This window comes from Fulmarus glacialis, unplaced genomic scaffold, assembly GCF_000690835.1.
Source record: "Fulmarus glacialis isolate BGI_N327 unplaced genomic scaffold, ASM69083v1 scaffold10593, whole genome shotgun sequence".
Lineage (NCBI taxonomy): Eukaryota > Metazoa > Chordata > Aves > Procellariiformes > Procellariidae > Fulmarus > Fulmarus glacialis.
Genome location: NW_009204896.1, coordinates 64,568 through 77,890, shown reverse-complemented (window position 1 = coordinate 77,890; position 13,323 = coordinate 64,568). Strand labels below are relative to the sequence as shown.

The 13,323-nt window shown below is 36.2% G+C and overlaps 1 protein-coding gene across 1 annotated transcript in view; it reads left to right on the top strand.

Annotated features, from left to right (window-relative positions):
• Window positions 1–13,323, top strand: part of LOC104074873 (voltage-dependent L-type calcium channel subunit alpha-1D) — a gene marked incomplete at both ends in the record, with an annotated part of 93,641 nt that overhangs the window by 16,744 nt on the left and 63,574 nt on the right. Inside the window, 2 exons of the mRNA XM_009575168.1 lie at window positions 39–142; window positions 10,382–10,551. Of these exons, the coding sequence (XP_009573463.1) occupies window positions 39–142; window positions 10,382–10,551 (274 nt within the window). The remainder of the gene's footprint in view (window positions 1–38; window positions 143–10,381; window positions 10,552–13,323) is intronic.

The following is a 13,323-nucleotide window of genomic DNA, read 5'->3' as shown; positions in this document are numbered from 1 at the left end:
AATGCCTGAATCATAACTTATTTCCTTACATTTTACAGGTAAATGATGCAATAGGATGTGAATGGCCATGGATCTATTTTGTTAGTCTTATCATCCTTGGCTCATTTTTCGTACTTAACCTGGTTCTTGGTGTACTTAGTGGGTAAGCAGTTGAGTTAACATTGTGTATGCTGCTGCTACTTGTAAGATGGCCTCTGCATTTACTCAAGCTTCTAAGTGATGGCTTTTTTGCATGCACTTGAGATTCTTATGTCATCCTACCAGTGTTTGCTCTTTTGACTGAACTGTGTGATTCTAGTGCCTGTATCTGTCTGACATCACGTTCACCATGCTTGCCAAAAATATTCATTAAATGAGGCACTAATCTCTTTATTCTATAATATTCCAGCAGGGAGAAACATTATTTTGCACACAGAGGTGGGTGGTGCACCTGTACAAATATTCTCCCCTGTAGTTAGAGACAAGTGTCCTTTTCTGAAAGCCCAACTTTTGCTTTTGTTCAAATATCCATAAAGTAATTGAAGTGTTATTTGTGTTTACCAGTCACATTGCAAAATATTTTTAATGGGTGCTTCAAGATCTGTCGTACAGAAAGAGTATGACTAGGTTACCTTGACACAAAGTTTAGCACTTCCTGCATTGTAGAGCTGTGTACTGCTGTGACAACCTGCACCAGCAAGCTGATATTTATCAATAATCAAGTATCAATTTAGTATACTTGTCAGTGGGAGGTTGTCACAGCTTTTTTTTGGTTTGTGTATTCTAGACTCCAGCCAAAAACTAAAGTGGTGTCAGTTGTAGCTGTATAATGTGGTTTAAAACTGTACTTTATGGAAACAGTTTGCAAGGTTTTATTCTTACAAAGCTCCCTTACTAAGGTTACAACTCCACTTCCTTTGCCATTTCCTGGTTTCTAACACACTTGAGCTTGGGAAACTCCAGTTTATGATAAAGATATTTTCTGATAAACAAATAAAAAATCCTGCTAGCATTTGAATACTAAAAGAAAATTATTATAATTGAATGTATTAGCTTTTACTTATACAACAAACGATATTGTTCTGGCAATCTTAGGCAAGCTGTGCCATCTTTGTTAGCCAACAGAAAAATTTCTCATGCATAGAAAGCAGCCTGACCATAGTTGATAGTGTCATCAGACTGCTGATTGTGTGCGCAGCCCTATTCACAGCTTTGCCATGTTGTACATTAGATTTGAAAGGAATTATAATGCATTATTATATTCCTGGCAATCAAACAAAATTTCCAGTTGCTGATATGATAACTATGTTATAAGAGTGTTTTTATCTGATGAGTGGTTTTACAATGTGTTTTTTAAAATCGTAATTTATCTGTGATAGATTACTGTTGCACACAGGAAACTAGGGAAAGCGTAGTTTTACCTTACTGTCAGAATCATTTTACAAAGCAGATCTTTAAAAGCAAAGAGATAGAGCTAAAAACACATTGCTGATTTTTAGATTTAATCTCTTCCTTCCAAGACCTACCCTGTAAAGTCTGATTTATACAGTTGTATTGGCTTTGTTTTATTCAGGGACGAATGTGTAAATTGTTGCAAAACTAAGGGCCTAGCTTTAATGTCACAGCCACACTGGACAAACAAAATTAAGAAAGAGAAGGACAGATAAATGAGGGTAGTTGTGGTATAATTTATTTCTTCTTTTGATACTGTTACCTAACATTGCTGTGTGACTAGACTTCCCACTGAAGTCATTAGAGAATTAGGTTTTCACAGTTCCTTTCCCTAGCCCTTAAGAAGGTCATAAGTAGCAATTAGTTTTCTTCCTGTTGTGTGAAGGTGTCCTGAGGTAACAGTTAACTAAATATTCCCCTTTTCCCTTGCATGACTCGAATTGTTATTGGTTTCAGATTTTTATGTATTTAAAAATAAGTTGTGGGGAAAGTAATGCCGGATTTGCTATTTTGTTGCATATGTTCATTTCTTCTACTGAAGCCTTGGAAATTTAGAGACACCCTCACAGCTAAGCTTTACATTTGATTTAATACATCTAAAATACTTTTTAAGGTTTGCAGCGTTATCATACATATGATATTTGTTGGAATATGGAGTTGTTCTTTAGCTGCTGTTACAATACAGGGGAAGAGGTGTCCCCTTGTCCTTGGTTTCCATTCTGCAGACAAGAAATCACCACTGATTTCTAGGTATTGCTTGATCCGTAGAGCTCTAATGCTCTTCAGAACCCTTGCAGGCTTGCCTTCGATTTCCAGTGAACAGAAATGGCCGTGTCAAGTGTGATGTGAACTCTCCTTAAATTCATAAATTCATTCATTCCTAAATTTATTTTCTACCATAGTGTCACTTAACCGCGGTGTCACTTGAGTGGTCAGGGTGCTTGGTGAATTGTTTGAATCCACGTTTGCCCTAAATACGTGAAAGAGCCTTCCTAACACTCCAGTTTTGTTTTCTATGCTGAAGAAAATGATACTAGTGAACTGAGACATGTGATACATGAATATCACCAATGATTGACATTGAGAGCAGAAGGAGAAAGGAGAAGAGATTATTCCTAAAAGATACCTATCATACCAAACTAATGTTTGGTACATAAGTGAAGAAAATGTCCTGGCATACTTGTTTGAAACTCTGACAAGGGCCAGTGTGGAATACTGTTACAGTGATTTATTTTGATCACTAAATGCCATTTGTATATAAATAATAAATATTTTTCACATATTTCCTATTTAGACCTACCTGTCTAAATTTTATGGGTAAAAATGATGTACTAGTAAAATCCTATGGATGTGTTTGTATTCCTTAGTAGAAAGCTAATATTTTTCATTCTGAGACAGGCATTGAATATGTAACACATGCATTCTTTGTTTTTTATTTAAGAGTTTTTAGCTTTTACATTTTATGCTCTTCAAACCATAGCATGAAACTTGGTTTATGATAAATCTACAAAGAAAGTGAAATTTTACTAAACCAATCAAACTTCAAGAATGCAAAAATTATGCCAACTTACTTGAAAAGCATGGCTTTGCATACAGATTTTGGAAGTGGAATCTGAATGCCTAATACACCTTTTCTGTATGAAAGTGTTACTTCCTGTAATACCAAGTTATGCTGTGTACATTTAAATGTCTGCTGTTTTGATCTGTTTGCAGTTTTAAAATATTCATTCATTCTCTTTGCACTCCTTTGTTATTCTGTGACCATCTGCCCCTTCGTATTTCTGTAATGCTCTTGTGCACTGCATGTTTGATGTATTTAGATACTGTACAAATGGATGAGAATGATGATTTGGGAGATCTTTTGTTTTACATCTAGCCATTTCTGAAGGTGAGTATTTCCTGGTGATCCATGTCAGTTTTGCCTGCTAAAGGTGACATTCTTAAAAATAGTTCATATTTTTAATAGCAGATGTGTAAATTAATAGAAATAAAGGGTGTGTGTAGAATCTGCATGTGGTAAATATTTTAATTTCTGCATGGAAGCTGACTGTGGAGATTTTTTTCTAAATATTCCCTTGAATAACAATGGAGAGAATTCATAGGCTTGAGGTAATTCAGGTTCTTCAAAATACTCTATTTTTTACTCTGTAGACACTAGTATTATTCACATTCTCAAAGTGAATTCTCAGTTGAAAAGCTATTTCAGTTTGCAGGACTCTACAGGAAAAGGCATTCTAGAAAAAGACTCCAGGTCAGGTTTTAGAAATGGCTCCAGATCCAGCTCAGGTTCTAGTTCAATCTCAGAAATTATGGAGCCAGCTTTAAAAAAGACGCCAGAAATGGTTCCAGCTGCAGCAATGACCTGTACAAATTGTCCTAGACCCAACTCTAGAGATGCTCTCCAGAAATGGGCTCTCTAGAGTCAGCTCTAGAAAGGGATTGTGAGAAATGCCTCTACTCTGAAGAGGGAAAATAATAAATTATAAAACTTCATAACTTATTTATCAAGAGGCATGGCTTTTAATGATGCATGATAATCTATTCCTCAAGATAGTCCTTATCATTATGGGATGGTTTCCGCTGATGGCATTTTCTGCTCGAGGTATTAGTATTTCTTTGGGTAGCCATGGGAACAAATGAGACCTTTCAAACGCACTTTAATAAATATCTGTAAGTACAATTGTTGCCTTGCTAAAGGACACCAAAGCATACGCTTTGACATGTCCTTACATACATCCTTCTACATGCAAGTCTTGCAGGTTACCAAGAGAATCTTTCCCACGTTATTTGCAATGTATGTACATAATGATTCTAAAAGCTAAGGGTATGTACTCATCCATGCTAATCTCACAGCAATGTCTGTCAATTAATGTCTCATAAAATATGTTGGCACAGATAAGCTTGTACACCTAAGAACTGTTGTCTACAGTATATATGGAAAAAATCTTAGAAAAAGATATTTGAATAATGATACACCAAATAGAAAAAGGCAGTGAACTGTCATCCATAGTCTTTCGGCAAAAGGGAAATGAACTGGGTTTGACAGTGTTCCTTTTCACAGCAGAGGGAAGGCTTAGTAGAAAAAAACCCCAACTGTTATGGATAAAAATTTAACTTTCTTACATAGATAAACAGAATATACATTCAAAAAGAGGAGAGGGACTCTAGCTCTAGATCTCAGCAGGTTATGAGCTAAAGCAGGTTCTTTTGATTGCTGTGTGGCTGGTAAAAATAAAACTCAAACACAAATAGATTAAAAAAAAAGGAAATATTATCCTTGATTGATCAATTGAATATACTGACAATAAATAATCAGCAAATACTTTCAGCTGTATACAGCAGTAACTAACCAACTGCTTTAAACAGAGACCACTAAAGTCAGTGGGAGTAGTTCAGTACTCTTGAATAAGGGCTTGAAGGGAACTGATTTTATTTCAGTCCTGTCTGAACTTGTCACACTAAGGCTTCTTAGGGATTAGTCCTGGGAGATGCTTGCTGATGAGCTCCTGGCAGTTAACAAACCACATCAGTTTCAAAAACTGTGTTGACAGCACATGTCATGGTGGTGGGGTGAATACACTCTGGGTCCTACCCTCTGTCAGTACTGCCAGTTCTTCCTCTAAGAAATCCAGTGTCCTGAGCCAAACAGGTCTCTGCTCAGGAATAAGCACATCTTGATATGAAGATATCATTGCAGTCTGAAACATCAGATCTCAGTTTTGTTGCTTGATCAAATTGTTCCCTATCTTGCTGTTCCCACAGATGATCCCATTGCATTCATGTGCACTCTGGCACAATAGTGCTGTACAGGCCCCCTGCTACATAGAGGTTGTGCTGGAGCCATTGAATATACATTTTGTCAATTGCTAATGAACTATATAGAAATAACTATGGGTAGGTAATACCGCTTTGCATTTCCCCATCAAGAACCCAATACTCCTTGCTCAGGAAAAATTCCTGCTAAAATTTTTTTTGCTGCAGAAATAATTCTACAGTGTCCAGCCTATGAGTTGTTATTATTTCTAAAAGAAGGGGTAAAAATGATGTACACAAATGTCCAGTAATTAAATATGTGATGTTACGTAACCTTTTTTATGTCTCTACATCTGTTACACATTACACCCAGCTGTGAGCTGTTGTCCATGCTTATCTGTACAGTTTAAGCAGTTTGAGTTCTCCGATTTGATTCTGCAAATTTGTTGGTTGGTATGGTTACCACTGTGTGAGACTTCTTCTGCGAGTCTGGTGGCCAACACTGTACTCCTGTGAGTACATTTTTGTTACTATGTGACTGTTCTCTGTGAATAAATGAGAATCTAGGATGTCTGGGTGACAGTTCTACATATAGCATTAGCATAACATTTTCCACATACCAGACCCTGTGTGCAGTAAGTTGCATACTGCAGTAGATGAATTCTCTCTCTCTCACTGCATTTGCAGTGACACAGAAGGGCAGTAATATGGCCAGTGAAGAATTAGTGTCCTGGCTTATGCTTAAACATAGAAGGCAATTGTTTATTTCCTATTGTCAATGCCTGGTGATGCACAGGAGATAAAGCAACACTCATGTTGCTGCGCAAGCCCCCTTATGAAAAGCGTCTAGCTTTTTAGCGTGGAAGAACTTTCAGCTGATAGGAGGCCAGTATAGATGTCTCCTTAGCTATTATGTCTGTGAATTACAAAGAGAAGGGAGAGTACCAGGTACTCAAATTTAAGCAAATCATCTTCTTGGGATTTTTTGTTAATAAGACCCTGCCTCAAATTAAGGTCTGAGAACCAGAGAGCTGTAGTTGAGTCCCAGTAAGTGTAATTGAGTCCCAGTCCCTGCTGCTGCCTCCACCCTGTTGCATCAAGCCATTCCGAGCTGATGCATACCAGCAGGAGTTATTTCACTCTGTTTCAAGAAAGAAAAACCTGGCATGAAAATGATTGCCCCAGACTATCGAAACATGAACTCAAAACCTGCATTTTATATGCTTCTGCCTCAACAACCATTGATGATGATGGTATTGTGCCTAAACAGATAAGTGAGATCATCTTTCTGCAAGGAGACAAGGAATTTTGGGGCAATAGAAATAAAACTTGCATTTTATATGGTAACTTAGTTATCACTAAAAATAAATTAGATTATGTAGGTGAGTCTCCATATAATGCTTTATTTTGCGAGTGGTGTAGGTGCAATTGACTGAGTTATTTACACTATGGCTGCAATTTAAAGCTTTACTCAGTTTACAGGATATTGTCATATGCTGCAATTTTTAGTCATACTTAACTAGATCAAAATTAGGCTGGGTTGTCTGATTTATTTGCATTTGCAGTGAAATCAAAAACTGAATTGCCTCCATCTAGGTAGCAATAAACTGTTTTGAAGAAGAGATATTTTTAAAGGCAAACAGGTAATTATACAAGGTGTTGTTATACAAGTTATGCAGGACTTGCAAAAAGCTCTTTCTAGCCCTACTAGCCTAAAGTCTTAATTTTGAAGCATATTATCCTTTAAAGTATGAGACAGTAGTAAGCTTGGCATTTTCTAGTTGTTGAAATTAGGACAAAAATGTTCGTTGAGTCCTATGCTTTATGAAAACTACTTAAATCCCTTTTATTTTTAAACTGAAATTTTACAGGCAATAGGCCTGATTTTCATTTCACATATGCTGGTGTCAAATCAGAGTAGCTCCTCGGGATTTTTCAGTTTGCAGCTTGGGTGGAGACTGATTTAAATCACATTTTAGTGGAGAGACCCTTATTAATGCTACTATAGTCACAACAGCCCTTTGAATATGATTTTTGTCGGTTTAGTCAATGAACACCACCCCCCCCCCAATACACACTTTCAAATGCCAGATCCAGGTCATTTTATCAAACCAGAATGCAATACGTATTTCGAAGCTCTTAGCACAGGCATTTGTGAAACCAAATATTTACAGAGCCTAAGTCCACTTACCACAATTAATGTGCCACTTCCTAAGCCTGTCAACTTCATAGGCTTCCAGACTGAGTACTGGGTTGATGACAGTCAGGGAGACCAGTTCAGGCCATTAGTCTAACCATGTCAATACCTATGCTGCCTATATAGCCAAAAGCTTTTTCTTTCTGCCCTGGACCCAGCCTGTGCTCTCCATAGCCATGAAATACTGCACAAGCAGCTGTCTTATTCCTCCTTTCAGGAGATCAGCCAATGTCTACATATCTTTGTCTAAATATTCAAATATCTTGCTGTCTAAATGTCTTTGTCAGAAGCTTTGAAGAGCCAACATCTCTCCCTCATCTCACCCCCATCATCTTTTTCAAATAACTTCTTGTTTCTTGGGAAAAATGCTTTTGTTCTGCTAACTGGAAGCTTACTACATTCCAATTCCATTTAATTCTGCTTTCTTATTTATGGTATTTCAGTAAAAAGAATATGTACATATGTGTGTCTGAGGGATGTCACTTCATTGTGACTGTAATAGAAAAAAAAACCACCATAGAGCCAGATTCCTCCCTCCCCTAAAGAAAATGCAGTCTTCTCAGATGTTATACTTCCTTACAGTCAGATCTTAAAAATAAAAATAAAACTTTTAAATATCAAGGAAATTAAGCACCATTGCATCTCCCCCTACTGATAAACTGCAGCAACATTTAACAAGACAATGTCTGACTTCTATGCTATATTAAAGGGAAAGGTCATAGTTAGCTGTGTATATAAAAAACTGTTTAATTCTCTGTATGCAGCCATTTTAATGTAAAGTCAAAGTTAAAAGGTAGTTCAGTCATGGGTGAAGTGCTCTTGAAAGTATCAGCCTTGCCACCTGTTTCATTTTTATATGGAGTGAAGTGAAAGAAATCATTTAACAGCAGCTTTCACTTTACCCACAGAGATCACATATTCTTCACCCTAATGAAACGCACCCAAAGGAGTTAACTGAACAAAACACCAATACTTAGTAAAAGCTAGCAGGGCTTGTTACTTCTGATTTCAGAATATGCCATGATAGCTCTTTTTTCAAAGATACTGCCTATAGAATGAGGATGGTCTCTTCTCTTAAAAGAAGCTTAAACCCAGCATTCCGTAAACCAAACAATTTCTTATAGGTTTGTGACATCTTCTGCCAAAACAAAGGAATCTTTTTGGTTTGTGGTTTTTTTTTTTTTTTTAAATAAAGCAATTATCCTTCAGAGAGATCTGCTGAGCGCTCTCTCATGAGCATTTTTCTGAAGAGATGGCCTTTTGAAGGTCCTTGTCCATGGATGCTAGGTGAAGGATGGCAAGTGCAAAGCAAGCAATTCTTCAGCTTCATTACAGTGCCATCAGATGGAACAGGATGATCTCCACATGCCAGACCAAAATTTTGTTGAATTAAGTCCTCAACTGTAAAAGGTGTAATGCCTGCCTCTTAGCTTTTGCAACAGAAAGATTTTTAGCTTCTGCAACATAACATTAAAAAAAAAATGCAAAATCTATATGGTTGCATATAAAAGAGCTTAACTCTTAAATTTACTAATGTCAAATTTAGTGTTTAGAAGATGTGTTTGAAGACTGCAAATAAAACAGTAAAAATATAATCGCTCCAGTTTTTTTTAATCTTTGCAATTCCAAATAAGTAATGTCTGCCACTGAACTGAAATACTATGTTGAAAAATTATAAGACGTTCTATTATTCTGCTATAGTTTGTTAGCAGAGCAACATCATATTGATAATTGTGTTAATCTTGTTAAAATATTTTGCAAGTCTTTACACTAATTTCCTAATATTTTTCCACTTGAAAAAGGATATTAGAGTGCTTTAAGAAATTTCCCCTTGAGAGTGTATTAATTAGGGAATATTTTCAAGTGAAAGTTCACAATAAATAAAGGGGTTGCAAATTCATAATAAATGAAGTTACTATAGCCATTTTTAGGTTTAATTTCAGCCCTATTGTAAGATTAACAGGTTAGTCAGAACAAGCTTAATTTTAAATACTGAATCAGTACATAGTTATAATACAGTTAAAAGATGCTTGCCTACCCCTAATCATACATATTGATACTCAGATAAATCGGAAAACGTTTGATCCTTCTAGTGAAGGGAGTTACGCGTTTGGAGCTGTGTATCACACCAAATGTTGTAATAATGTCAGCATATGAAATGTCGCAGTGCAAGAATTTACTTGATAATTGTCTTGAGTTATACATCATTAAGGGAATCATAGATTTATGAGGTAATTCAGGTTGGACCTCCTTCTCAAGGAGAATGACTTAATTATTTTAATTATCATTCCATGATAATTTAAAGATTGACCCAAATCACGAAGCTAAACTAGACAGACTGTCAAATACATTGTCTTGAGACTGGGGCAACGAGACAGAGGATTCAATTTATATAAAAGGATGCATTTCTGATCTGTGAGAACAGGATTTCTAGGTTCTGTTACAGAGGGCAAAAGGGCAAAACATCCAGATCTCAAACAGCAGAGGTGTCTGTGCATGATGTAATTAAGAGAGCTTATTAGTGGAATTCTGTGAACCATGCACTGAAATAAGTATGTTTGGACATGGCCAATAAACTGTGGCTGGAAGAGGAAGGGTTTTAGAACTGGCTGTCAGAATTTCCTTTTCACTGAAACTAATACTCACCTGTCTGAAATTACTTCAATCAATTTCTCTTCATAGACATTAGATAAAGCTGATTTTAAAATCTGTGTAGAAGAGCACATAATTAAATTTCTTCCGATATGGGAAGAGTCAAGAATACTGCTTGATTTTCAATTAAATCATAAAAGCTCTCAAAGTTTCGATGTAATGTGATAGGGATTTGCCATGACTTTTTTGCACCACTGTCTTGTTTTCAAAGAAACTCTCAAATCTTCGGTGTAGTTTATTCAGTTCATTTTCTGTGTCAGTATGTTATTCTGTAATGTCAAGACCTAGGTCAAAACGCCTGGGAGTTTGACAGTCAGTATTTTTTTCTGCTTTATCTGAATTTGATAGAGAATTTTCCAAGGAAAGAGAAAAAGCCAAGGCCCGAGGGGACTTTCAGAAACTACGTGAAAAACAGCAGCTTGAAGAAGATCTGAAAGGATATTTAGACTGGATTACACAGGCAGAAGATATTGACCCTGAGAATGATGAAGAGGTTGATGAAGAAGGCAAGCGGAACAGTATGTGTTCTTTATTCTGTACTATTTCTGTGTGGGACAGTTGGACTGCTTTTAAGGGCGTTACACTGGGGTGGATGTAGCCTATCTGATGTTGCTTTCTGATTTCCAGTTTACAAAAGTGTTTGTTAGCAGAGCAATCATGTCCATTAATATATTGATACTTAGTCATGGAAGATAGTTCTGAATCTTACAACAAAATTCTGCTCTGAGCTGTCCATGTACCAATCATTGTCTGCACTCAATCACACTGAGACTTAAAAACTTTGCTTTATTTGTGTTCTGTAAAAAGTTAGTGCATATAAGCTATGTGCCACTAAGAATCATTGTAAATCCTTAGTCAAGAAGAATATGTGTTTGCCTATAGGTGCATGCAAAAGAAATAATAATAATAATACCAAAAGCTTAAAAAATATGGCCAAACCTACAGTCAGGAAATAACCTTATGCTAATAGTAAGGATTTTTTTGAGTTTTGAAGTGGGGAAATGGCATTCTGGACCTTTCTTTCCAATATTCAAGAAAGCTATATAAAATCTTTTTTACTAGATATATTAACTGACTGTGAAATAAATTAAATCTTGTGGGATTTTTGTTCGATGCTAAGAAATATAATTATCACTTACAATGTATTTATTTGACAGTAGTGTATAGTGTATTATGGGAAAGTTAATTTATGCTGTAGTGGCCCTCTAGTGCTTCTGACCTGAGTCCTAATGTAAAGGAACAAGTTAGTTTAATGATATTGCAACAACTGTAAAAATTATAATCGATTTCTCTATGTCACAAACTTGGAGTAACAGCAGTATCTTAATGTCATAATTTAGTGGAGGTTATTTTAGCCTCTTAGCCATGTTTACATAGTAGCAGTTAAAATTTTCATGAGAACTTTTAGTGCTGTACATAAATGAGAACATGGATTCAGGATGTGGTTTATGATTTAATACTAAACATAAGCTTAAAGTCCAAATATCAATACACATACTAACACTAAATAGCACCTTATTATTCATGTGATACTTCTTATTCATTCAGATACCATTGAGTATATATAAGAAAACGCATATACAAGTGATTTGTCAAAGGCAACTCAGAATATTATTTTCAGTGTTGAAATAATACATTATTATTGTTCTTTTTCTTCTAGTGCTGCTAATTTATTGTGAACTGGTTTTTTAAACCATAGTACTTTTCAGAAGTAGTGAAATAGTGAAAATTACGTGGTATGATATTGAGGTATCTGTTTTTAAAGTTATCTCTGTATTGCATGTAGTTAAGTTTTAAAAATCTTTGTATTTTTGAGTTTCAGAATTTTATTAGTCCTTTAGTTCACAATAAAAGCAGGGTATGAATCTGTGTTACTGACTGGAAGGAAACAAGATGATTTTATGAGAGGCTGGAAAGCAACTTGTGGGTTGATGTTGATGCCACCATCACCCAGAAAGGAATAATTTATGTCTATATGAAAATCTGAGAACAAACAGAGTTTTTATCTGCAGCAGAGCAAAAAAAGCCAGAGAGTTCACTATACTTGGTTATAGCTACTAATGTTGTGTGGAAGAAATACGTAAACTGTGGTTTTGAGTACCAGTATAAAATCCTAAGACTGAGAAGTAAAATGGAGTACAAGACTGCCGTGCAGAATTGTAGGTGATGCCAAATTTGCACAGAGGGTTGGACAACCGTGCTGTCAGCTATGGTGCTGATGGACTTGGTTTGCAAGTCTGCAGGTGAAATCCCAGGAACTTTTTGCATCCTGTTCAAATTGGATGTTTGTTAATATGCTGCAAAAGAACCATTTGCTCCAGCATTCCTTAAACAGCTTCTAGGTCTTTCATAAATCAAAAATACTTGTCTGCATAGTTGTTGAGTTTCAGAGAGCTTTTGGCTCCAAACTGTTACCTTAGACATAATTTTAGGGTAAGTTAAGAGTTGGAGGAGACTTGCAGAGTAAAAATGGGAGAAGGAAAGTAATTAAAAGAACTTTAAAACAAATCCCAAGAATTTAATTTCAGGCATGCGTATGTATTTTGAGTGGAAATTTCCAGCGAATAGGCAATCTCCTAGCACTCGTCTGGGTTTGTGCACATGTGCTTAAATGTGTGGCTTGGAATTTCGTTTTTAATATCAGCTGCCACAGGGTGTAAAGGAGGAAGGCTTGCTGAATTGCTCCACCTCCTTGCATTGAAGACATGCTCTGCTGCATATCACGTTGCATGGGGAGGTATGATGAGAGACAGCACAAGCTATCTATCCAGTTACTCCATGGGAAGCTTTTGGGTTAGGAGCATAGTTATGATAATGAGCTACCTGTTTGAGAGTCAGGTGAAATTTATCTAGTTATCACCCGGTTAATAATCTTGAGTCGTAAGCTTAGGTAATAAATTTAGTCCAAATATACTGGTGATTTGTTTCTAGAACTGTCTTTGAAGCATGTAAGGCTGGGTCCCAAAATAGGCAGAATAATCATTCGCAGGCTTCTAGGTAGCTGCGTCCCTACTTTGAATACCCAAACCTCTGGATTATCAAGATTACTGCTGATTTATGGTGCTGGAAGTTCACCATAATGCTCTTCAACGATGTGGAAGAGCTCTGGGTTAGGATACAGAAGATCTCTTCTCTCTATGGCAGGAAAAGGTACATATTTCAAAGGCAGTTAAATCAGTGATTAATAGCTTCTTACATAATCCTTTAAAAATATAGTTTAGGTTCCTGCAACCCCAGTGTTTTAAAATTTCTAACCAGAGAAGTCGTTAAGTCAAGTCATTTATATATGA